The sequence below is a fragment of the Chelmon rostratus genome, chromosome 9 (assembly GCF_017976325.1).
Source record: "Chelmon rostratus isolate fCheRos1 chromosome 9, fCheRos1.pri, whole genome shotgun sequence".
NCBI classification, from domain to species: Eukaryota; Metazoa; Chordata; class Actinopteri; order Chaetodontiformes; family Chaetodontidae; genus Chelmon; species Chelmon rostratus.
Window position 1 is genome coordinate 18169073 of NC_055666.1, and position 27115 is coordinate 18196187.

Here is a 27115-nt window from a genome sequence, read left to right on the forward strand (position 1 = left end):
CATGGCAAGAGAAAAAATCATAGAGCCTTGAGAAAATATTTTATTCTCTCATTGGGAGGCTTGCCTGATAATTTTCCTCGGTCTCTAGCTCTGCAGATTCTTCTTCACATTCAATCTGGTAAGATCGCAGTTTTTTACCCCTCGCTATTTTTCAAAGCCATCTGAAAAGTAAATGATGAACAACTATTCAGGAAAGTTTAGTGTGTTGTTTAAGAACAAAGATCTTGCTTCTCCTCTGAAGACTCTCAGAATCTCAGAGGCCTAATGAAAAATATTTTACATCACTCTATGTAAGTAAAGTACTCTATGTGTTTAACTTCATCTTCTTGTTTCGTGGAAGTATCATACCTGTTTTGTTAATTGGCTTTGAAAATTAATTGCTGGACTATCTTTTATTGATCACTTTCAATTTATTGGCATGCAACAACTGCCACAGACGCTAGGGGGTGCGCTTGGTTGCAGTAGCCGATTTGTCTAGCATTTTCAGCGCAAAACCATAGATCGTCTATCAGGATGAGTCACTACAACTTACAATAATGGTACACCTTGCGGGTTGCACAACTTTTCCTTTATGATTATAATCCTCAAGCAAAAAAAGAATCTGCGAAATGATGCCGCCCCTCCTGTACAATAGTTGTCTTGGAAGTAAGGGGCGCCATGCTTGAAGTCTTTTGCAGCAAACACTTAAGCTCATGAATTGTTTTTGCAGTGTTCATTTGTTCCCCACAAACTAAAAAACGTGATTTAAAAATGTCAAATGGCTTCTTTTTAACAGTAAAGGACAAACTGGTCTAACATTAAAATATTGTTTGTCCGTACGGAATTACTTTCGAGTAAGTTTTTTATTCAGTATTTCTGCAGCTGACCATATCTTAAAACCCTCCATATACACAGCAGCATTTTGAACACTCTGTTCCTACGCGCTTTGCGACGTGGTTGTCGGTCTTCGGAGAGACAGGTAAGAGTGAGCCCTCGTCACTTCTCGTTCTCTCTTTGATGTCCACGTCCCCGTGGTGTCCGAGTCCTACCGGCTGCGATGTGTTACGCGCCCCTGCTTCAGAAAAAACAGAGAAGGAAAACTTCATAGAAATGGCGGAGGGTGCTACGACTCTCAAAGGCTTGCGAGCCCAAATGGGTAAGAAAACTCTTGGCGGTCGTGGTTGTTTTTGTTACCCATTTGTTTCTTGCAATGTAGTAATGACTTTGTGATGTTTGCTGGCAAGTGCCGCCGCGGACCGGGCTATTTGAACGTGTTGTACCGCGGCCAGCTTTTCTGGCTAGTAACGTTAGCTCGCTGTCCGGTTGTCTGCTGACAATGGATGCGGAAAATTTAGCAACTTCTATCCGCATTAAACGTTGTAAATTGGAGTGAATTTGCCCATCTTAACCAATGGCTGTATTTCTAAAATCCGAGAAAAGTTAAACGAGTTGGTTCAACTCACTGAAGTTGCTAACCTGAAGTACCTGTTAGCTAAAGTTGTAACGTTATATTTTGTAGCCCGGGTGCCGGTTGACATATCACGACTCGTCTGGCGCCCAGCTCGCCTAGCTTTGCTTTATCTTTGCTTTGCCGCATTTTAATCACATACTCTGACAAAGTGCTGTTATATGAATGAACAGGCAGGCTCCAAATGCTTGGTAAACGAAGCTAACTATCTGCTTTTTAACTGACTTTCGTCGGTAGCTTAACGAGGTAACGTCGCTCGTCACTTGGGGATTATTGTCAAAAGTGATCATCTGCTGTCTCTTCCAGGGAGAGTTCAGGAAGCGTTTCCGTACATGCATTTTGTATGAAAGTGTGCGTGTATAAAGTTGTCAGCAATGTGAGTTGATGCCTGCACCAACTGACAAATGGTTCATAGTACATCAGCAGTTTTGGTTCTTCCTGCTCAAAACTATCCCATACGAAGTGTCCCTTTCTCTCTTGTGTCTATTAATCGACATTTATGCTTATATGTTGGCATATGGCATAACCCCCTCCGCTCTCCAGGGAGGGTAACTATAACAATGTCTGACCTGAATTTCAGATAAAGCTTGAGTGTCAGACACTGTCAGACACTGTGCTCTGATAAGAGAGTAAGGCTGCATGGTTGCTTTTCTTGAAATGTCTTGATGAAGCGATAAAGGAGTTTTGGTTGGATCAGCAGCACACAGTTCTGTTAAGCAATAGCCACACTGCGTTTTTGTAAATAGTACTATGCAGGCTAACTGCAGAACTGCAGCAAAATCTCCATCAACGCCTCTTATCCATGCCTCAGCTGGCCCCGTCCAGACCTAGACATGGATGTTTACTGTGTCTGCATCTGTGGGCATGAATGCATGGTTTGTTGTGACTTAAGCTTCAGTTGGGCTGACAGTTAGTGTTTTAGGGTAAGAGGGAATTTTCTGCATACCCAGTGTGGGTGTAGGCATGTTTTACTCCTGGCAACAACTGGACCATATTTAGTACTGATCTTCTTCCTGTTTCCCTTAACTTTTCCATTCAGTATTTTCAATCTGGAATTTACATCCACCCAATTCTGTGGTCTTATGGAAATATCCACAAAAAGTTTGAATCCTGGCTTTGTGAGGAATAAGAGGATGTCAGTTTGCTTGGCCTCCAGTCAGAGCAGAAGACTGACAATAATAAAGTAATGTTAGGAATCTAGCTCATGTTCATTTCCACAAGAATGTGAGCAAGGAGAAAATGTAACCTGCTATTATAAAGGGAGATCACACTACTGCAAGTCACACTGCAAGGTTATACTGATCCTGGCTCAGCAATTGCTGCTGCAGAATTAAAAGCATGAGAAATATTTCTGAGCTGGTTGGATTTAACCAGAAGAGGAAATGAACCAGCCTAAATTTCGGTATGTTGTTTCTTGGATCTGTCCATTTAGCTTTTCTCTTCTAGCACAAATGTCCCATCCCTGTTTTATTTTAATCTTTTAAAGTAACACTAAGATGTATTGCAGCAGACACGTACCTGCAGACACGTACACACACCAAAGATTTGAATAGCAAAACCTGTTCATTTGTGTAGGCTATAACTAAGGTCAGTCAATCATCAGAATAGTTTTGTTCACAAGGCAGCAGTTGGTATGTTTAGGTATCATAATTATTCCTTGTTTCCTTTTGGATTATTCTTCTTTTTCTTTTATTTCACATTAGAGAAAATACTTACATTTTGCATATCTGCGTGTACATACAAGCTGGCCAAGAGATTTTGGATAGACAAAACACACGGACACATGTCGTCTATGCAGCATAGTGTCAGAGTTTGATTTAATGTGCTGAACTACAGAAAGCTGAAAAGATAAGATGTGTGTATTAGGGGTAAAACTTCTGTTTGTCACTCACAAATTGTTGGAACAGGATTTTTGGTTCGACCCTCTTGGTTGTAACTTGTTTTAGTTCAAAGAGGGCTATAAACCAAATGATTACTGGTATAATAGAGTAATAAAGACTAATGACAATCTTCTTCTTAGCATGTAACTCGTAATCACAGAATACTTGTAATCACAGAATACTTAAATACTTGTCAAATTGTTAACTTTGACAATTTTTGTAAGTTTTTTTCCCTCTATTATTAAGCAATAAAACTGAACACTATTAAACCAGTAGCTTTAGCCTCCAACACCATATAATGAAAAATAGATTAAACAAGTTACGCAAGAACTGGATTGATAATTGGGCTGATAATAGATTTGGATATCATCAGATTCTTTCCATGTCATTCTCCACAAGAAAATACAGTCCGCCTGGAAGAGGAGACTCCCAGGGAAACTGGGATGTGTCATCATTATCCTACCAGTCAGTACTGCAAATAGCTCAGGCTTACCTTTGCATGAACAGGTCTTGAGTAATCCCATAGAAGATCTGGTGTGTTTGTGCACGCATGCGTGTGCATGTGTGAGAGCGTGCATCAGCAGTGTTATCCGAGGACTTGAAATCTTAAGCCTGCAATGGGAAGCTCTGTACCACAGATGACCAAGAGTGTTGATGTTTTTATTGTAGTCAGCTACTACACAAGACGTTTCAGTGATTTTGGACAATGTAACAAAATAAAAGGAACTAATTGCTGGCTCAGTTTGTTTTGGTCAGTGAATTGACCTGTTTATATTGTGTGTTTGTGTGGAGTTTTTTGTTTTATTACTCACTTGGAAATGGTTGTCCACCCTTTCATCAAGCAGTGCAGACACTTCCTGTGCAACAAGCTGGTTAATTGTACCATGTAGTAGAACACATTAATGGCTGCAGTTGAAAGGAGAGACCGAAAAGAGTCCTAACAAACTATTGCTTCTCCACTTTACCAACACTGTCTAACTTTACCTACTAGAACTGTTATGACGTAATGCAGGCTGGCCTGCTTCCTGTTTGGTGTTTTTGTCTGGCCTGCAGAGCCAGGCCTTCTCCAGCCCCCCTGGTGGTCTTTACTGCTGCCATAATAACTCAGTAGCCTGAAGGCTGGACCACAACTAATCAATATGTATATGTGCTGCACTCAGAATGATTTTCCAGTGTTTTTTGAGCATCTCCGGCAACAACCCCAAACCCAAGAAAGTTGAGGCTCAGAACATAAATAACATAAATAGAACATAAATAAAACTGAATGTGACAATTTGCTAATCCTTTTTTTATATGTTCATTTGTAAACAGTACAAAGACAATATATTTAATGATTTACCTCATCAACTTGATTGATTTTTGTAATTATGTGTTTACTGGGGAAGTTGCAGAATGCTCAAAAAACACCTGTTTGGAACATTATACAGGCAAACAGGTTCATTAATAACAGGTGATAGTATCATGATTGGGTATGAGTGGGCCATACCCAAAAGGCTCAGTTTCACAAGCAAGGATGGGCGGCGTTCACCACTTTGTCAACACATGATTGTAGTAAGGACATTACTACATGGGTCGAGAACACTTTGTCAAACAGTTGCTGGTAAACACATTTGCAAAGTATTGCTTTCTCTTTTTATTCATGTTTTACACAGTGTCCCAACTTTTTGGAATCAGGGTTGTACTTAAAACTGCTGGCTGATGCTATAATCAGTGTCACAAGAGCTGTATAAATATATATTTCACAATATTACCACCCACATTAACGACAGACTAAACACATTACATTAAACTACATTTTGACTTTTTTGCTGCATCTTTAACTCTTTTTCCTCAACACTACTACCTACACTTACCCGAACAACTGATTATCCAGCTCAGATAATACCATCGATCAGCCAGGTACAATATATAATTGTTCATTTTTGTGGTTTTGTTCTTCCTACCAATTGAAGGGTGTAGCTAAGTCTGTCGATGCAGCAGCATTGATATATGTTAATGTGTGCAAATCTCCATAGTGATGAAGTGATGAGAGACAGCTCATCTGATTGGTTCTTTTCATTTCTATGAGCACACCTGGCCCTCTTGAGGTTTGTTGTTGAAAACAGAACCTTCCTACATCTCATTTAATTGGCACGTGAATCCGTGTGTCATTGGAGAGTGTGTCGTGTGACTCGGTCTAATTTAGCTCTTATTTAGCTTCTTTCTTGTCACTACAGAACATGAGGGTCAATGAGTACGTACATCCACTGTGGTTGTGGCACCCAGAAAGTCAGTAAAATCATGAATCAGAGTTTGTGACAGGAAGGCATATTAAACTGGATATTATAGCAGATGATGTTATGCATAAATAGACGTGCATCAGTAGAAACAATGCATGGTTTTGTCTTAACAGCTGTTGCTTACTCAGCCCCTTTGCTTTCCTGTTTGCTTTTACTTCCCTCTAAAGACTAGATAATGCAGTTATTCTGAAGCCTATGTCATGTCATGAAAGAAGGTCATACTTTGAAAGTCAATATTCTGGGTCTCAACTAAATTGCTTACAGTATTTTGTACAAGTTAATATTGTTGGAGCAGCCCTTTCATAGACTTTATCATGAGTTTGCTGATTATGGGTTGCAATATAAGCATCATTTCATTCACATGGTGGTACTGTTGAGAAATATACTGTATATTGTGCAGCCCAAATGTGAAGTAATTGTTGCATATAAACTGACAGTCTGATGAGTAATCTTTCAAAGCTTTACTGTTTTTGTGTGTTACTGTGAATCATCAGCATTTCAGAGTCAGTGTCTTCGTTGGTACAGGCATAAGCATGGTTGAGAAGCACTTCATCCATCCTGAGCTGCTGTGTGCATCACTTAGCAACAGTTACTCTGTTACACAGGGTGCTTGGCATTTTATTCTATTTTCCTTTATATGAACAGGGAAGGTTAGATAAAAAGAGTGAGACATGATGTGAAACAAAGATTCTGGGCTAGTTTCAAAGCCAGGATGTTTTAGTTACTTGATCCACACAATTGATAATGGAGCCATCAAGATTGTTTTTACATCTTCCTGGAGAGATAATTGTGTTTTTACTTGGGGTGTGATTTATTCATGCTAGAATTAGATAACTTTTTCTTCTGAATATAGATCACCTTCTTCAGCCTTCAGTGCCCCATCTGTTTTTCCTGTGTATTCTCTTGAGTAAAAGTGAATGTCTGTGTTGACAGTGGCCTAAAATCCATATGCTAACCTATACTGTATGCTAAACATACAGTATCATAACCTGTTCACATGCACATTTGCATGCTTTATTAGTTACTGTTGTGTATCAAAAAAGCTGTTGAAAGTGCAGTAAAATCATGGATTTTTGTTTTACCCACGAAAGCTTCATTAAGTCTTCTCACTGGTGGGGTTGAAGAAGGAAATCAAACAGGAAATGACCTGTACACTTCCACTGGGCATTGGCTGCAGACTTTGACCCTCATAAGCTGCTTTGACTGGAGACCATCAGTGCAGCTGCATAATACAGATAATCAGTGCACGACTACTTACCCTGTCAGCTCTCTTTGCTCTGTCCATCTCCTGGTAATTAATATACGGTTTGTTACAACTACTTCAGGAGAATTGTTTTGTCATAATCTCTGTGACAGTAGGCAGTCTTACTATTTCTATCCAGATACCCTGTTATTTTTGTTATTTCTTCTTGTCTACTCTGCACTCAAAAATCCTTCTCTGGTTCAGGGGTCCAAACAAAGCGTATCTGAGAGTCAGCTGAGTGAACAAACCCTATCACTAAATTTGCTGGTGTCACTTCATGTAATAAGGACCCGTTGTCCTCTCTGCTTTCCAGAGGGTAAGGTGGTAGAGTGTAGAGTCAATTTCCATATAGGTAGGAAGTGCATGGCATGCTGTACTCAAGAGAAACCATGATCAGTGCCTGTGGCGGGCAGTGCCAGGCACAGCATGGATGTTTTACATACGCTAAGACAACACAGTAAAAGGTGATGCTTACTTGATGATGTCCAATAAGCGGCCTCATGTAACCATTCCAATTCATTGTGGCTGCTTCCTTTGAAGACAAATGTCTAGCTTACTTGAGTGGCAAATAAGGCTGAACCTCCTGTAGCTGTTTTATAAAGAAAATCCTTCCGATGATTCTCTGGTGGAAATTGATTTGACGTGAAGTAGCAGAAAATCTTGGGTTTGCATCAGCAGCATCTTAATTGCTGCAGGGCGGGAGATCTGACGATGTTAAAGGCAAGTAGTTCGTTTTTGAAGTAAGAAGTGAACAAACGAGACCTAAAAATGAAGCTCTAGTTACAGTACTGCAAAGATGCAGCTCTCAGTAAGTGTAGACAGAGATCGTCACGCTTCAGTCTTGTTATGAAGCAGGGCCACAATATTGTCAGTGTTATTATCCCCTGCTTGGAGGGCGCATATGATCATGACTCAGCGCATCATGTCAAAAGCATGCTATACTAAAGCAGTGCAGCATTTCTTATCTTGTGTCCCATTTGAAAGATGAGAGGAAGCAGTACTTTTGTGCTAGAAGTACATTTGGATTAACTTTTTTGTGATAATGTTTGAAACAGATCAGTGGGCTTTTCATGTTGACAAACCGTTAGATAGATAGATAGATAGACATACTTTATTTATCCCAAGCTGGGAAATTGCAGGTCGTCGATGACAAATGTTTGATGATTGATTAAGCGTTCTAGTGCAATTACATAGAAGTTGCATACATTATGGCTAAAAATTGCCAAAGCATACCATATTTTTTTAGACTGATAATTGTAGCTACCTTCCAGGAAGTCATTGCCTCCACTGATTAAGTAAAATACAGTATGAATAAAGCATGTGAATGCATTGCAGCTCATTCTAAAATTTTGGTCACTCAGAGCTTTTTATATAGTCCATGTGTTTTAACTTTATTTCCACATAACAGTTGTTTTTTTGTTTTTTTTAAATATTGATGTTATGATTATGAAATGTTGTCAGAAAGTTTAATCAGTATACGGGAGTTACTAGTTCTGATAGTTATGGCAACAGTAGGATTTTATGTTAGCAATAGAAACAGTGAGAGACATTGAGAACACAGACGTGTTCATCAATAATGTGAATATCACATGGCTGACCATCATTTTGCCTCTTTGTCAGCAGTTCTGTAATGCTGAATACGCAGGGACACAAAAGGAAAGAGACAGGAGAGAAGGCTGATACTAGGGCTCATAAAGCTTGATCATGTCCTGACTGTTTCCTTCCTTCCTGCTCCTGTAACTCCTAACCATGATATTCCTGCGAGTAGATTTTGCCTGAAGAAGAGTTGATGTATTTGCTATCTTAAAAGCATATTCGCAACCCCTGCCTTTATCTTGAATGGTTCAGTAGTCATTTTGTCTCTGTGGTGCTAGAAATCACATCTCCAAAGAAGGAAATTTTAAAACAAAAAAGCTTGCTGGAAACACAGGATGACTTATGCATTGCAACAGGAAGACTTGTGCTTATAGTCTGGTTTCTCAAGATGGCTAAACCTGACTACACACAGAAATCTGCCCTATGATTATGAAATCATAGGGCAATTTCTATGTATTAGGGAGTGGTTGTGCTTAAAATTTTCAGCCCCACTGGGCATATTAACCATATAGCAGCTCACAAGGATTTGATTCCAGACATGCTTCTCACAACAGCCCGTGCCTCCGAGCTTGTCACAGAAAGCAGTGTATTGCTGGCTACAGGGTTGACCATGAGCGGGGCGTTATGTCGAATGCCTGAATAGCTGGATTGTTCTGTAGTTTCAAATCCGTTGGATCTCTCTAGAACTAGCATTCCTGCGGAGGACAAACAAAGCACAGAGAGAAATGGCTGATTTAGACTTGATTGGTTTGGAGTTTCCAGAGCATTTCTGTTTCCTTGATAGTATTTGATATACCTGCTTTGTCATGACATGATGTGACTCTACATCTCTGTGTGCATGGTGTGTTTCCCTGTGTACAGCTGCAGCTGCACAGGCACAGGCCGAGGAACGGCGTAGCCTGGCAGGGAATAGTCCAGGACCTACAACCAACACATCAGCTAAACCTCAGGGGTGTAAGCCAGGTAAATGACATCACACCCTGACACGGAAACACATTGGTTGTCACAGATACTACTCTGTCACTCGCTCTATTGTCTTCCATAACCTGAGCCATTAGATGCAACACAATCCTTACTTAGTGTGGCTTACTGCAGGTAAATCTTAGTCATCATCTTATTACTGTAACAGTTGACAAAGCTCATTAATGACGGTCACATGCACACATATACTTGCCTGATGCAAAGCCCGTGCAACACTACACTGCGTTGTTATCCCCTCTTTTGTTCTCTGAATATGCGTTGTTTTTAACTACATATACACATGCATGTGTTTACAGTCATTGACGGGGCCGCACTTAGAATAGACGACCGTCTGCGAGTGGCAAAAGAGAGGCGAGAAGAGGCAGACAAACAACAGGGTAAGAGGCCGATTTATGTGTGAAAAATTTTCAGCTAAAGCCAGCTGTAACCTTCCTAACTATGCAAAATAGGGTTTGGTGATGTGGCCAAAATCTTCTACCATGGTATATATAATTTTGTATCACGGTTACGGTGTATATCACAATACAGTAATTGTTCTGTAAATTGAATTAACAATGGTTTAAAATAAACATACTATACTATACTTCATTACATTTTATTATTTTCTTCTGTTATTTGAAGCTTCTATACAAGCAAAAACAACTTCCTCACAAGAGACACTTCAGTTAAAAACACAAAGCTCAAAACAGCCACAATCCTTGTTGTACTCCATGTTTTCATCTCACTCTCTTCTTCTGCGGCGGTTGTCAAACCAGCTAAAAGGTGCATTACCACCACCAACTGTTTCTCCCATGTCATATGAGAATGTGGTAAGCAGTCTGGCTGCCTGGGTCACGTTACCTCCCAAGGCAGCTGGGTTCACAAGATCACTTGAGAATCCAGCCCTGATTTGATGCATAGTCTACCCTAAATATATAGACTGACACGAAGTTGGAAGCGCTATTGCCAGATCTCCCAGTGGGCACATTTCTACTCATCGTCATATCGCCCAACCTTAATGCTAAATTTACCCTGTTAAATTTAAAGCGATGATAGAATCATCATATCATTACATTTTATTAGAATTTTCTCATTAGCAGCAAGCTTTTGGTTGTAAATGCAGAAAATAGCAACCTAGGCCTCATATGAATATTGAAAAAAAAACGTTGCTGTTCTTTATCAGCTTTTAACAAAGGGATTATTACTTAGAGGCTGTTTACATGCATAAGACAACATACTAAAGATTGTCTTTTTCCTGTGTGCATTCATGCATGCACATATGCTGTATGTGCACACAGCTTTGCGAGAGTCTCAGATTATGGAACGGGAGCGCAAGGCCAAGCTGCAAGTGGAGCGTCAGATGGAGGAGCGTCAGAAAAAGGTTGAGGAACAGCGAAAAAAGGAGGAGCAGAAACGACTGGCTGTGGAGGAGAAGAGGAAGCAGAAACAGGAAGAGGAAAAGGTAGATGCTGCATGGGTGGAGTCTAAAGAGCCACGGGGCAGTGCTTGATGTTGCTCAGTTGATTTTACTCATGTGACTGAAATAGTTAAATTTCAAACAGAAATACAGGTTTATGTTGCAGTGTTTCACTTATATATTTAACAACAGATGTAGGAAGGAGGGCAATGTCCTCTCTGCTTTAGTTTTAGGAATAAAGGTTGCTCTGCTGTAAATGACTTGCATGTTTCTCTTCCTCTGTCGCTGTTATGCTGCAGGAGCACTACGAGGCAGTAATGCGGCGGACATTGGAGCGCAGTCAGCGTGTAGAGCAGAGGCAAAAACGATGGTCCTGGGGAGGACTGTCCACAGACTCAGATGGACGAACAGGTAGATGTTCTTTCTTCACCTGAGAAGTTCAGCCTTTCCTTTCTATTTTTCTGTTCAATTTCATCACCCACTTGCCACACAGTGTTTTAAAAAGGACACACCAAAAGTGCCTCACTTCTTTAACAAAAGCAAAAAATCAGCGTGAAATTTCACAATGTGATCACGTTTCACCACATTTGGGGTGAAATCCTGCAACAATGTACATAGAAGCAATTTAAGGCCGCGTTTTGGCCACTGACGGTGATGCTGGTGTTGAGATGTGTGACGGTCAAATGTGGTTTTTAGAGAAAGACGCAAGACTCTAATCTCTTTTTGTTATTCAAAGATACAGAGAGCGTGACTTTTTACTGTCTTTCACCACAAAATCTAGCTGCAATACTAAGTTCTCCTGCCATCTTTACATTTGTGTTGAATCGCGTCCCTTTGACTCATTTTCAGGGGCAGCTATAACAACCCAACCATGTTAGCAACTAGTTGGGTATCAGTTGATCAACAATGCATTACATGTGATTTTTTTAAAGCTTGTCAATGTAGTAGCTCAAAGTCAGAACCCCCTCAAGCAAGAAGAGTTATAAAGAAATAAAGTAAAGCAAACTCATGAACTCCAATCTATTTAATGAGATCTGAAGAATTACACAGAAATGTCAGTTGTAACTGTAGTCTTTCGCACTCTCACTCTTCGCATGAGATATCACTTGACTCCTCTGTACAATCACTCCCATTGTTGGACACAGTAAACCACAACGTTCTGCAGAAATCTGCAGAACATTTGTAGCTTAGAAAAAAATTGTTCATTTACATTGCACTTTCTTTATGTTGTGGTACCAACTCATGATACTCAGTTTTAATGTTGTGCCAAATTTGTATATAGTGTCCGTGTATTTCATGCTTCAGCCACTGAGTGTCAAGCAAAGGCTGACAACCCGCCAGGTTTCGCCTCCTCTCTCTTCCCTTGTATGAAGGATGTGCCTCAGCATCTTGTATTTTATGGCTCCTCTCTGAGAGCTGTCTTTTCCCACAGGAGACTCTGATGCCAGCGCCTCATCTCCAGTAACAATAGTTATCTCCCCTGCCTCACCAGAAAAGCCACCAAGGAGTCGACAAGGTTTTGTTTGTTGATAATTTGCTAACCGATGTAGCAACACAGCATGGGCTGGCACTGGCACTCCAGATAGCTTGGTTACCTCCTACCCCTCCCACCAACCTCCCCCACCCTACCAACCCTCACCTGCAGTCTAACTGGCAGTTATTCACTAACCGTTTGTTGTATGGGGCCTGTTTTCTGAATGTGCGTTGTGCTGGGTGAATAGCTGGAAGTGTAGCTTTAGGTTTTTCACTTACTCATACCATCGAGCACTTCCAGGTCACATGGGCGACTTCGCATGGAAGCCCAATATCACCTCTGGATTCTCTAGCACGAGCTGTGTAATGTTGTTGATGCTCCTCTCTTTGGAGTGGTAAAAAGATAAGCATCTGTTGTTTACTAACCATCATGCCACAACAACTTTGTTATGGTTTGCTGTGTAGTGTGTGTTGCCATGTTAAACATGGTATTTCCCAGCAAATTCATTCTGCATATTTTGTGTTTTACTAAATGTGCACTGCGTTAGTAGCACATTAGAACAATGGATTAATGGGTATGATATATCAATGTATGTAATGTTTGTGTATTTTTATTTTAGATATATTAATGAAGCAACTTATCCGCCATTGCATATTAGGGGTATTAAAATCTTGCAGAACCTTGTAGTCCCTTGTGTTCACCCATTGCCCTCCCCCATTGGCCAACCTCCAGTGTAAACCCTGCCTCCCTTGTCTGTCTTTCCTCCTCCCTCTTAGTGGACAAGCGCTCCACATCCACTATGAACCTGAAACAGCCGTCTGAGGCTGGCATCAGCAAACGCCTATCCTCCTCCTCTGCCACCCTCATCAAATCTCCTGACAAAAGTAAGTCTCCTGTCTCTCCCGCCCCCTCCCTTCCTCATTTGCTCCTTCTCCCCCTCCCTCCCTTCCTCCTCCCCTCCCTGCATTCCTGTGCTTTGTCTTAACCAATGTAGTATGTTCCAGACCGTCCATTATAAGCCGGATGAATGTTTTTCATTGATGACTAATGTATTGAGATCTGCCAGGTGACAAACTATACATTATCTGGACCAGATCGTCTTTCACTTCCACCTCTTAAGCCTTGGGTGATCTCTGACCCTGTGTTCTCCATATCCAGGGTTTTAAACACAGGCTCACTGGAGCACAAACATACTGGTAAAAAATGCTTTAGCCCTCTGTCTGTGGTCTGTTGACCTCCCAATTCTGCTACTTCTTTGCTCTTCACAATCAGAGCCAAATTGTGATTCATTAATACATGTACTTGTAGTGGTGTAATAGAAACCATCCAAAGCATATTATGATTCACAAAAAGCATACTTGATTTGTACAAAAAAAATAATCAACACAATCAGTCAAGTCACATCTGTCCACAGTGTCTACGGGCTGCCAGTGCCATTTCTTCTTTGTAATATTGTTGATTTCTCTATACCTTTCAACCTGTAAAAATTTTTGCTTTTCCTTTCCCAGGCCTATGAATGTATTCTAAAAAGTCCGAGAGACTTTGTACACTCATTAGCGAGCACTGTGTAAATTCACCATTGGGTGTTTCATCATTGTCTCTCAGGGGTTAAGCCGAGGAGTTCGTCTTGTAACCGGTTGCCTAGCAGTGACAATGCTGCTCAGGCCAGTAAGGAAGACGGCAAAAAGCTTCAGGTGGAACAGACAGGTGCAAAAGATCTCCTCTCCCACACTATGCTTTTATAACAAAGATGATGTACAGCACACGGTTTGCCAAACCGCCACAGGTTTAATAGAGAAAATATTCAAGAATTTCCATTATAAATTAAGATCTGTCACAGCTACGACAACTCCATAGCAAGCTGACTTTGCACATGATAATGGTGCAAACACTCACAGCTGGTCTTCTGTTCTAGTATTAATTATGTAGTCGTTTGAATTAGCGGGCATCAGGTAGTGTGATCAGAAGGGACAGTTACAACTTCTCTGTGTGCTTAAGCATCATCTGTTTAACTGGGACATCAGCTGCTGATGACTCACATAAGGCGAAATGAAGTGCACATGACTCGAAGACTGTCTTTGGGGATTCCTTGTTGACTCCTTCCTAGCGCCTGTTTGGCTGTAACTCCACTTTCATGTCTGTAGGCCGTTCCATGAAGACAAGAAGTTCCTCCCTCACACGAGTAAGTGTGGGCAGAGCACAGACCCCTGCCAAGCCTGATAAGGGGACAACAGATGATCAAGGTGGCTAGCATGAACAATCAGCAATCTTTTTTTTTTTTTTTTTTTTTTTCCATACCCCTATCTGAAGCTCTCGCCCCACTTTTGGAATAACCAGCATGTTGCTATGATGTTAACAGCTTGCTTATTTTGAATTTGCTCTTTTTTTTTTAAAGCCTTATCAACACTGTCGGCTACTAAGAGGTTTTGGGGATGACATTCAGTGTCATCAGCTGTACGGGTCTTAAACTGGCCAACTCTTCTTTCTGTCCTGGTTCTCTTTCAGTTAAATCTTACTCACTGACTGCTGAATTACCCATAGGCAGCTAAGCTCCTCTGCACTGTTTGTCCGCAATTAACTGGGAACAATGTTCGCTCCACGTATGCTTTAACCTCTGCTTTCTGAACTCACCAGAACCTGTACTGTGCCATGTTTCTCACTGATGGATAATCTTATTTTAACCCTTTTATCGTTTTATTTTAAGTGTCAACCCAGGACTGTTTTTTGCTGTGTGCTGTGTCTGCACTAACACAGTGTATTGTTTTATTGTCACAAAGTGTCGATTGTTTTCTCCCTCCCAGATAACGTCATAGCTGGATTTAAGTCGCTGAGCTCGTGCTTCAGTGTGGTGTGTGTCAGTGCCATCCCACCATAGCACCCCCAGAGCGCAGAAATGACCACAGCAACTGACTGCAGTCTCTGTATTGCTATTAACCACCAATGCTTTTGTTTGTCCTATAGCCAGCCTCATCGTGCAGATGATGAGTTGTGAAAATGTTCCTGTTCTGTATATATGTTTGTTCTATGTGGTTAGCCTAGGCAATAATACAACTATTGACATAGCACTTGGTACTCATCTGCAAAAAGATCTTAAAGTTATTAAATCCCAAAGCTCCCACACAACATTATTTTCATAACAATAACCTTATGTCAGACTTAATAACCTCCATTCTTAGTACCTGGGTCAGAGCAGCAAGCCTTGCTGAAGTGCACCAGGAGCTAGCACTCACCAGCTAACAATAAACAAGTCTGTCTGCAACAGATGTCTTCACAGTAAGGGGCTCCAAAGGGAAGTGTGACTGCACTCTCCTTTTCAAGAGTTGGCATTTAAGGACATGTGACAAAATCAACCCGTCAACACTTTAACTCTTCTTCTAGTATGATTTCTACTTTGTGGCTCAGGTAGCAGCAACGGCGTAAATCGGGAGTTGTTCTTTCTTCTACCTTATCCCATTTCATGGAAGCAGGAGCTCTTTATTTCTGCTGTGAAATCAATGTCTGCCGTTGTGCTTTTGTAATATGCTGACTTGTTCAGTATTGACTAATGTCATCAGCCTCCTCACTTTAATCAAAATTCTTTATCGAATGCATTGAAAAGTTTGCACAGCAGAAGATACAGAACTCCTGCCTGACCACAGTCACTTGAACTATCACTTTTAGTCTTTGGTTTCTTTCACTTCTCATCTTCCTACCCAATAGTATTCCTCTGCTGTTTTTGAAGTTCACTAATGGTTCTTTTTTTCCCCATCAGCACACCTCCCTCTGCCCCAAGAAACCATTGATTTGACCTAATTGTCTACTCTGATTACTGTATTAACTGATCTTCAGTTACCATACAATCAGTATTTGGTCCGTCTCAGCACTCTTACATGGCACCCTTTCTTTACTGTCTTTTACTGACTCTCCTCATTTTATTGAATGCCACTAAAACTTCAGGATAAAGACAGTTGATAAGGAGCCCATGTAAGATTATTGGGACCTAACCTTTGGTTGTTGATGATGATTCTCTCCTGTTGGTTAAATCACATGGTGACCTTTCTAAACTTAATTTGACCCCCCTTTGCCCCTTTCCTTGTTTTACCTTCATCCCCATTCTCATCCACTCTTTCCTTCTCGGCCTTTTTGTTCTCCTCTGTTTTTCGGGTGATTTTATTTTTGGCCGTGTAGCTCGCAGGCCACCGGTCAGCACAGTGGATGGAGGGGTCCTTAGTCGCCTGCTCACTCCCACCCAGGCCTCACTAGCTAGGAGCAAGAGCGCCGCCGCCCTGTCAGCTGAAGGAACAGATGCTCCAGGTAACCTCCGCTTAGGAGACCCTGACAGAGAGGAAGGATGGCTTCACACAGACCCTGGTCCTTCCTACTTAGCCTCATTTTTTATCAGTAGAAAGTCAGCCCAGTCGCTCCCAGTATCACTTTACAAGTGCCCTGCTGCAGACCCTCGTGCTTTTGGGACAATCTTTTCAAACTGAATGGTGGCCTCTTCATGGTGGTGGAATTACGGGAGTAGCTGCGCAGCTCCCCATGTTTAAATGCCGCTATTGTAGCAATCAGCTGTTGATGTTTTCTATGTACAGTAGTTATTTGCAGCAAAGTACACTCATGTGAGAGAGCGTAGTTGCCCAGTAAATATCGACACACACACAAGCGTCCAGCTCACATGTTCTCTAAGATCTGACACAATTGGCTGTTGTGTGCTGAGCTGAGCAGGGCTGACTTGGCCGGGAGCATTTCTCTGTATCTGAGGAGCCTCGGAGTCCACGCTGGGAGATTGGCTCTAAGCTGCTTACCTGTTGGTTCTTGTTACGTCAGAATCAGACTGTTGTGCTATTGCATGTGTTATGGTAGTGTGACCAGAGGGTTGGGGAATCCAGTCCACACTGAAATGACTTTAATTTAATGAAATTACTTGCATTTCCATATAATATATAGGCTTGAAGTCACACTAATCAAATTCAGTATGCCATTCTGGCACTTGGGCTGACATTTTTCAGATAAATATTCTCTGAAGCCATCTAGTTGAGGTCTTATGTCTCACTGGATGACTGAGTGAATAGTTTTTTGGATTTCTATGCTCCAGTGGGAGTAATTTCAGGCAGCATCGACACCCATAATAAAATATCTTATCAACACTATTGGATGCTACATTTTTTTGTTGCTGTTTTTTTTAAAAGATGGCGAGAACCGTACTGTAAAGCACTGACTCACTCCAAAGCTGCAACTGTATTCCTCATGTTGGTTTTAGGTTGTAGTGTTTATTGACTGACCATTACAAACCCATTAGCGACTATAGATCTTCTGCTAAATATAGTCACAGTAGAAACATGACACATCTGCATTAGCAGCAGCAGTGGTAGCCCATGGCAGCGCAAATTTCATAGTCACCATGCTGTAGTGCTTCTCAGTGGGCAGTCAGAATAAATTACAAATACATTTGTGACCAGGCTGTGGCAGAGAGAGTTCTCCAGGTCATGGGATTATCACAGGCTAATCCCTCAATCTGACACAGCAAGATAGTGGACAACAGTATGCTCTCCTTACTAAGTACAGGCTACACATATACTCAGTGCTAAAGACAGTGCTTTTCACCCATTTTTATTCCAGGATAATAGTTATTTAGCGCCTCAGCATCAATATTTCAGATCAGTTAGTCCTTTTTAGAGACGGTTTTGTCCTGAAAGCACAGCAAACCTTGCATTCAAAGTCTGATTTAGGGTGTGGAGAGTTACAGCGTGAAAGGGGGAAGGACTCAAAGATGCGGTCTTTATTCTCATTTTTTACTTATTGCAACACAAACAACAACACTGTCAACATTCACTGTGTGTTTAGTTTACTAAAAACAAAGAAATCTGTGTGATATGTGTGTGCAGTGTCATTGTTTGTTCTGCTGTGTTGGTGGTAGGTTTTGTGTAGTGTGTGCTGTGCTTCGGTGTTGAGGTTTGTTCATGTTGTGTCCTGAGGCTTCTCCGACTGTGGAGTGTCCGGGGTTTTTGTGAGATTGTTGCTCTCTGCTGCTCATGTCTCCAGTAATCTCCAGCCCAATCAAAGCTGTTGCCTGCGTAAAGTGCTATATCTAACAAATCGCTTTTTGTGTGTTTGTGTGTGTGTGTGTGTGTGTGTATGTGTGTTTGTTTGTGCGGGTGTGTGTGTGTGTGCACTCTTATCCCCTCACAAAAACCTTCTCCTGCATTTCTTTCAACCATCATCTGCCCTCCCTTCCTCTCACTATTCCTCTCCCACTTCCTCTTACTCTCCACTCTCTTTATCCTTTTGTCCATTTGCTCTTCGCTGCTTTGCTGCCCAACTCGGCCGCTTATCACGCCTCCCATTGGTTGTGCCCCCCTGGCCCTGCGATGACTGTGTCCTTTACCAGAGTGTCACCTGTGTCCTCGCTCAGCCTCTGCCAGTCCCCTGCACCCACCGCGTGGACCCTTACGCAGCCGCAGCATTGACCGGCAGAAGAGCGGCATGACCACCTCTGTGTCGGCTGACGGAGCCCTCGACCCTTCAATGGTGAGGACGCCTCTTGATGTTCATGTTACTAACACCTCTGGCCTACAAAAAAAAATGTTTGAATCAGACATTTACAAAAATAAATGTATGAAGTTGTTATTGATCAACTGAAGCGAAAGCTTTCACTGCAGATAGATTTTCTGAATGTCCTCCCTGCTCCATTCTCCTTTAGCTGGGTTTTTTATCGCCATTGAGTAAGTATATCTTACATGGCTGTGCAAGTAAACAGCAATGCATGAGTTGGCAGTAGACTGATATTGTTTCCCAGAGGTGGTCTGATTGCTTGTAGAGCATTGGAAGGGAAAGCTGCTGTCAATTCTTTGATAACGTTTCATTTAATGGGTGCAGTCACTCATGCTTTTGCATTATTTACCCAGATTGGAAGCCCAAATATCAGTGTTGTATGGAGAACCATTTTGTAATATAATCTGTTTGTTTTAACCGTCACTAATGATATCTCAATTTGAGAATTTTATTAGATCTATTTATTATGTGGTCAGAAGCATCAAGTTTAATTCTTTTAAAGCTCTGTTAGTCAAATTGCATTGCCTGATGGAGAAACATAGATGAGAGTTTTTTTAGATTGTATCTTTAATCTTCTAGTCTTCCAGTCCAAACTACAGAGTAATAATACGTACATTTAAGTTAGTACATGTGCAGAATGTACTGTGAGAACCTGTTCTGGACATTCTGGTTGTAGAAATAAGTTACATAATGTACATTATCAAAAACATTTTTAAAACTTTTGGAAAAAATCTGAATACAGAGAATATTATACAGTACAAGGTAAATGCTGAGTACTGTGTTTGTAAACCATGTTATGTCTTTTAATTACCAGCAATATTCTGCTTTTATTTCCATGGGAAAGTTATTAAATTTGACTTGGAAAGTATGGACAGACTATAAAAGAAGTTAGTAGTTTACAGTATGGTTTTTCATTTTAAACTTGAAGTAAGAAAACACTCAGAAAACAGTCAAATTTGAACACAGTTTAATCTTTTATACTGTTTGCACCATGCATCGGGGGTTTCTGTGCTTCAGTGTCCCGGACAAATGAGAGAAATTCTGGTCAAATGTTACCTGTGCTTATGGACCCTATTTTCCATGTTGCTGTGTGTGAGTGACTAATGGGGACACCGTGGTTTGATATTGGTCCAGTATTGAATGAGAGCGCTACAGCCATCAGCTGCGAACAGGCTGCAATACAACCCCTCCGGGCGATTGCGCACCGTCAGTGTAGTCCACTAAAAGTGTTGGTTTTTGCCACTGACGGGCTCAGATTGTTATTATTGTCTGACAATACTATGGAAAGGATCCCTTTTTGTTGAAGAGTAAGAGAGTTTTTGTTTAACCAGAAACGGCTGCTATATCGCTCTTGCCAAAGCCAGCAGGCTCCATTTATAGATACAGTAATTTTAGCATCGTAAAATGCACTTCATTCAAACTCAACAGAAACAAAATAAAACTCACCAAAACCTTCTGGTTTGTCTTTTCACTGTTTTAATAGTAAGTTTAACTGACTTGTATATGTGCTGCCGACGAACATTTATTCAACTAGTCGACTAATCACGCACATCCCTAGTTGACACATGATTTAACTGTTGGTAACACTGGAAGAGAGGGTTACCTTTTCCAGAAGCTGTCTGGAAACCAGCATGAAGTTGAAGGCACAGATTTGTCTTGAGTAGTGACAACAAATGCACACTTGGCTACATTGAAATTACTTTGCTCAGAGAACAAAGTGGATGCCAGCAAGGACTCTGATTTATATGCACATATCCGGCTGCATTTGCCTGTCAAAGTACTGCTGCAGGATGCTAACCACAGGGAAATGTTGTTCCTCCAGCTGTTCTTTGGCCGATGCTGGTCACTTGTAATATGAACATGTTTATAGATCGACAAAATGTTATCCTACTTACTGCCGTTCAGATGCGATGTCTGAGATGGCCACAGTGCCCGGCTCTCTCTCATAACCTGCCTGTTCTCGGCCTCCTTTGTGGCTGTGAAGGGACTCATTGTCGTAGCCTGAGACAAAGGGATCCACAGTAACCTGATTAATGACAGATCAGGCCATGCAAAGCAGACCCCACCCTGACCCTGGGGCCAAATGTAAAAAGCTTTTGACTTTCCTCACCATTTCATTGTCTTCTCTCCTCCACATGCACAGATTGGTGTCGAGATAATGGACACTAGCAGCCTATCGCTCAGGCATTGTGTCACTGAGTCAGCTGAGTCAGGCTGCCTGCTTAGAATGTGGATATTTCTTATATCAGATGATTACAGGGCAAATTTGAAAGCAGCATTAAAGGATGTCATGAGGCATTTAGGCTCACCATGGTAAAGTACAGTAAATGTCCTTTACTGCTGTGTGTGACTTTGAGATTACGTCTGGATCCCTCCTTCATACAAAGACACTCTGTCTATTCACTGTTCTTGCTCCAATGTTATATTGACATAAATAGAAAAGGGAGGTCTTGCCCCTGTTATGAAACTGTACACCAGTCGCCTGTTTACTGTCCTGCTCTTCCTTCCCATCCTCCTAATGCTTAAAATGATTGTCAAGCTGTGTAACCAGACCTAATTCAGTTCATTATAAGTGCTTTATAACATGTATTGCATCTGATTTACTTATCATTCAGTACCAAAGGCGTGAGGTTGGACAGTACTGTATGTTTGTGTCTGTCTGAGCGTCACATGGTTGACCTTGCTGTGTCCTGTCATCATGTCTACAGTGCCAAACATAGCACATGGGCATTAAAAATAGATGAATTAAAACCTGACACATGGCCTCTTCACATCAGCCCTGTGTCACCATTTGAAATGCCAGTGAAACAAAGACAGAGAGGCAGACTTAGTTAATCAGTCTACTTTCATTTTAGTTAAAATTACTCAGGCATCCATATTTTCATGCATTTCTTCTTCTTCATAATTGTGAACTTTACACAACTCCTAAATCTGTCGGCATGTAAAGATAATTCAGTTGCCTATACCAGTGGTTCCCGAGCTAGATGGGACTCTGTTGCGGGTCCCAAGATCAACATTAAGGATCACAAGAAGATTAAAGGGATAAATTTGAAAATCAGTATTAGTAGTATTAGTATTAGTCTTTTTTTCCATTTTTGCCATTTTCTTCCTTAATTCAAGATCCGTTCCCGTCTTTGTGGTCTCCAAAGTACCATAAGTGATAGAATATGAGAAGGAAAAAATATTATTTGGTTTAAGTGCTCACAGTTCATGTCTACATAAGGCCATGAGCACTGATGAGAGGCAAAATGTTGAGAGTCAGTGGCAGTGAGTGATGTGGACTGATCCTTTTGTGATGTCAATTCAACTTAGTTGCATGATTTCCAACCGTTTTGCTTATGATGCAAATGTATTTAACATTGACTTTTTGGAATAGGTAAAGGTGTTTGTGAGGATGTGTTTTGAGTTCTTAACATGATCCTTGTTCAGTGACAATCATGAATTACTTCACGCCTGTCTCATCTCTGTGGAATTACAGAAGGACAAGCAGTCAGCATCGCCTGGAGGGCAACGTCCCGCCTCCCCTTCTACTACCCTGGGACGTAACCGTTCACCATCCCCAGCCCCCAAGCCGGCTCCGAAGAGGACCCCCTCCCCGGCAGCAGCCAAGTAGGGCTGCAAGCATTCTTCAGTGCAGTTTTTGTGATTCAGTGATATTTCACTTACAGCTTGGATGCTGCCTTAAATACAAACAGACACAACTCACAATTTCCTCTTACAGGCAAAATTCAAAGACACGCCCACCCTCACCTGGTGCAATGAAACAACGTCCCCCATCCCCCCAGCCGACGTCAGCGAAGCCTCCACCAATCCAGAAACCAGCTCTCACTCCAACTGGGCCCCCCACTTTGCGAAAGAGGGACTCTAAGTCCAAGGACCTGTGTCCTGTCCAGGCTGTCTCCCCACAGTCCTCTGACTCCAGCAAGACCAAAGACAAAGATTGTGAGCCATTCTCAGTGATAAGAACGCAGATCATAGTATCAATGGTTAATTGTGCTTCATAAAAATATATCTCACTGCAGAAGGTGTTTGATGTTAGTGCAAAACGTGTGATAACAGCCCCATATAGAAGCAGACCTAACAACCATAGTCAGCTGACTGGTTTGAATTAGTTTGGGCCAATATTTGCCAAGACTAAGACTTGTTATTCTGGCAACCAGGATGTTTGCACTGTTGCATCGAGTCAATGCTGTCAGTTTCAGAGAGGGAAGAGACAAGCTGAGATCTTTTTCATCTTAGCTAAATATCACGGATGTTCTCAGAAATAATCTTTTCTGAGAGTATAAAAACCCGCATGGCTTTGTTCCCTCTGGCATTTTACTGAGACACATGTTGTTCCAGATAATTACCTTTGCATAGTTGAGTGTCCCTTAATCTGTCATAGAAAAAAATGTTCCTGCCCACACAAAGCCTTCTTACTAGTCATTCTCCTCGTATTCATTGTCCAGACACCTGGTCCATTTAAACTTTAGCATTATGTATATAGAACTAAGGAAAAGGAGGACATTAAATAGCACAAGATCTATGATCAAAAAGAAATTGCAGAGGAGTTTGTGCCTTCATAGATTGTTGAATTATAAATCAAACTGTTATAGCTACAAAAAAGACATGAGATGTTTGTTCAAATGTTATTTTCAACATCATCATCTTTATTCTGTAACAGCTAACTTAGCCACTTGCATGTGAACCAGAGTAATGAGCGCTTGATGTTCCCTTTTTAACTCTCTCTCACTCTCTGTTATCAGAAACACTTACAGCATCAAGAAAAACTGTGATCATAGTTTAATACTGCTTCAAGGAGCAGTCAGTTTAGTTTGGAGATAATAGAGCATTATTATCTGTTTTGATAGCCAGACCACATACAGAAATTTGTGTGTGTGTGTGTTGCAAACTGACGTGGCAGCAGCTCAGTTAGCAATAAATCTCAGTGGAGCAGGAGACCTATTAAGTTCCAGCTGGAGTCACATCCTGTTACAGATCTGTGGTGGTTGTTGTTGCTGCCACCTCCTGGAGAAAATCATGATCTGCAAGATAAAGCAGCTTGGTGATGGTTAAGTACTGCACGCAAGAGGCAACAGACTGTTGTCCACTGTCAATTAGCAAGATGTAAAAACAAAATTGTTGCAGGAGGCGGAGTTGAAGAATGCACATTTATATTTAGGAGTATATTGAGAAGGTGAAATAATCACTCTTCATGTAATTTGATATCATTGTATATCAGGATATAGTAAATATGTTGGAAAATTAACTGAAAAGCTTTTATGAATAAAATAACCAGAAGGTAAGGTCTGTTTTTGATTTATGAATCAAATTAAATTCCTGACCTTTCCACAGAGAATAACTGGAGTCAGAGTTCTCTCAAAGAGAAGAGGGATGATCATGTAAAAGTTACACAACTTCTCTATTGTGCTGCTGTCTTTTGCACGTCTTGTGAATGTGATATTAAGTGCTGTCTTCTTTGTTTGTCTTTCCACCTGTGAAACGCTAAAGCCTCGACGGGCACCAGCTCAGCTGCTGAGGCCGCCAAGATCCTGGCGGAGAACCGCAGACTGATGCGAGAGCAGAAAGAGAGAGAGGAGCAGCTCAAGTTACAGAGGGAGGAAGAGGAGAAGTAAGTTTATTGGAAATATTCAGTGTCTTATTCTTATCTCCCCCCAAAAAAACGCATTTGCCATTTTGTTGTCAGTTTGTGCACAGCAGCAATGCATCACATGTCACAGCAATGCACCACCGACAGCGCTGTTGTAATTTCCATAAAGCTGTTTTCAAGGGAATAGTAGTTGTTATTATGTGAAACCAAACCATGTGAATTGTTTGAAAAGATACATTCAGCATATACATGCATATGAAACGTAAGCAGAGAGCACTAGTTTTAACCAGTAAAACACTGCAAGTCATTTTCACTAATGAGACGTCCACACCAAAAGTATCTGTGCTGTTGAAAATTACCTTCTGCATGTCCACTCACAGAAATTGCTCATATTTGTTGTTCAGCATTTCGCTTGTCTTCCCAGGTTGAGAAAGGAAGAAGAGAAGCGTTTAGCAGAGGAGGCGCGACTGAAACGCCTGGAGGAGGAGAAGAAGCTTGCAGAGGAGAGGAAAATAAAAGAAGAGGAAGAGGCCCGCCTAGCGGAGGAGGAGCGTGTGAGACTGGCAGAAGAGGAGGCCGTGAGACAGGCCGAGCTCCAGAAGGAACGGGAGGAGGCTGAGGCCAAGGCCCAGGAGGAGGCGGAGAGGGTCCGTCAGGAGCGAGACCGCATCATGCAGCAGAACCAGCAAGAACGGATGGAGAGGAAGAAGGTACAGATGGATTGAAGGAGAGAATCCTCTTTTATTTGGGTTTGCTTTATCGTCAAGACTTGGATCAAATAGTGTTTGTAAAGAAGTTGAGATATGGTTTTGACCACTGGTACTGCAGCAAAAGTCAGTCTCTGAAACAAAAATAATTCTGAAATAACCTGATGTATTCATCGCTCTAACATGTCATTAACTGCAGAATCCAAAATGATGATTTTATCAAGTCAGTTACAGAAAATATCTCTATTTTTCCTTTTCAGAGAATTGAGGAGATAATGAAGAGAACAAGAAAAGGGGACCAAAATGACTTGAAGGTGAGCTTGCGTCCATTCAGCCCATATTTCTCAAAGTGTCAGCGATACTGAATGTTAACATGTTTGCGTCTCCTGCGTAGAGAGATGCAGGTGATGATGATAAGTGCTCACAGGAGAATGAAGAGGAGGGAGTGGACCAGATGAACTCTGAAACCCTGAGTAAGTGGTTCCAGATATCAGAGTGCATGATTCATGTACGCGTCAACACATTTTTGAATTTGGTATTTTGCCGCTGAGATTGAAGGCGTGTCGTCTTCTCTCTGTGTTTGCATATACTCTAAATAAATGGCTTGTTTGTGTGAATTTACATAACTCTCAATGTGACTTTTGACTTGTCTCTTCCAATCCCAGGCCAGATGGACGACATGACCATGGAGGCTGACGCAGATTCATGCGGTCTGTCCTCTGGCGAGCCTGTGGAACAGCGAAAGGATCCCCTGGGCAGTGTGAATGGAAAACCAGAGACAGATGACAAGGAGAATAACAATGGCATAAGCACAGATGAAACTCAGGCAGTGAGGTATGACTTCAGAAAAGCTAAAGAAACCTGCACAGAAGCTGCTCAGAGTATTAAATTAACTGCTGAATATAGTCTACTCTGAAATGAAGAGTACTGTTTAAAGTACTGTTTACTGATGCATAAAACACCCACAGCTATTGGTTGGCATCCAATACCCTAATTTACAGAGTCATACATGAACTTTCCAGGAAAGCACCAGTTTTATCACGTTCACATCACAGGATGTTTGTTCCATCATTTCTTAAGACCTTACGGTGCCCTTACCTTGCAAGGCAGATAGACTCGCAAGATCACATGAGATCACGCGAGAATCCATCTTGCCAGGCTTCAAGTTATGCGCTTGTGTACGAAGCACAGTGGGTCAGATGAGTCACTGTCCTATGAAGGAGCTACTGGCTGCTACAGGCGTGGTTTAGGTGCTATGACAGCGAGAAGCTTGAAGCTTGTTCGTTTGAAAGCAACAATGGCGCCTCCTAAAGAGGTTAGCGTAGATGCTGCTGTAGCATCAGTTCTTCATTAAAGAAGAGGAAAGAGCGGCACTGAAGGCTTTTCTCAATGCAAAAGATGTTCTCTCTTCTCCTGACTGGCTTTGGCTACATCATGTGGTAGCCCATGATATACACATGGTTCATCCAATCACCAGCCAAGTATTTTGTGAAATAACTCCAGGCTTATCCTCCGTTGGTCTGGATTTCTTTCTGTCACTTCTCCATCTCTCACGCTGTGACAAGTGTGAGAAATTTGTCTTGTCACCTCCCACGTCACTTTCCTAACTGCCTCCCACTACCTCTCTCTTCACCTCTCCAGTCCAGTCCCAAAGGGCCGCCTCGTCGAGGGCTCGGAGTTCCTGAATGAGCAGGACTCTGCCAAGGTGGGTTTGGTCTCGAGTCTCAACGGTAAATCCAACCAGTGGAGCTTTGAGGAACTCATTGACCTCAACGTCCACGCCAAGACTCGGCCCCTCATCGAGGCGGAGGACTGTAACCAGGTCTTGATTAACTGTGACGGGAGCTCAGATGGGACCAGGGTAGCCTTCGAGGACAAGGGAACCCCCGTCAACACCCTGCATTCCTCTAATCAGCCCATAGAAGCCCTCTCAGGTGAGGAGTCAGTTACTCTTATTTGGAATTGTGCACTTTTAGACATTTATTTAA

At 41.7% G+C, this 27115-nt stretch overlaps 1 protein-coding gene across 5 annotated transcripts in view; it reads left to right on the forward strand.

Annotated features, from left to right (window-relative positions):
- The first annotated feature begins 1003 nt into the window (after positions 1 to 1003).
- map7d3 (MAP7 domain containing 3) overlaps positions 1004 to 27115 on the forward strand; it is a 29206-nt gene continuing 3094 nt past the window's right edge. Inside the window, exons 1-19 of one of the 5 annotated variants that reach the window (XM_041943928.1) lie at positions 1004 to 1135; positions 9307 to 9408; positions 9723 to 9803; positions 10704 to 10867; positions 11122 to 11233; positions 12255 to 12338; positions 13073 to 13180; positions 13902 to 14003; positions 14441 to 14539; positions 16464 to 16589; positions 18667 to 18806; positions 22309 to 22439; positions 22552 to 22772; positions 24321 to 24441; positions 24845 to 25130; positions 25388 to 25441; positions 25522 to 25600; positions 25793 to 25961; positions 26769 to 27061. In XM_041943928.1, the coding sequence (XP_041799862.1) occupies positions 1090 to 1135; positions 9307 to 9408; positions 9723 to 9803; positions 10704 to 10867; positions 11122 to 11233; positions 12255 to 12338; positions 13073 to 13180; positions 13902 to 14003; positions 14441 to 14539; positions 16464 to 16589; positions 18667 to 18806; positions 22309 to 22439; positions 22552 to 22772; positions 24321 to 24441; positions 24845 to 25130; positions 25388 to 25441; positions 25522 to 25600; positions 25793 to 25961; positions 26769 to 27061 (2518 nt within the window). In that variant the 5' untranslated portion in view covers positions 1004 to 1089. The remainder of the gene's footprint in view (positions 1136 to 9306; positions 9409 to 9722; positions 9804 to 10703; positions 10868 to 11121; positions 11234 to 12254; positions 12339 to 13072; positions 13181 to 13901; positions 14004 to 14440; positions 14540 to 16463; positions 16590 to 18666; positions 18807 to 22308; positions 22440 to 22551; positions 22773 to 24320; positions 24442 to 24844; positions 25131 to 25387; positions 25442 to 25521; positions 25601 to 25792; positions 25962 to 26768; positions 27062 to 27115) is intronic. The other 4 variants (XM_041943929.1, XM_041943932.1, XM_041943933.1 and 1 more) reach the window with 4 other exon arrangements.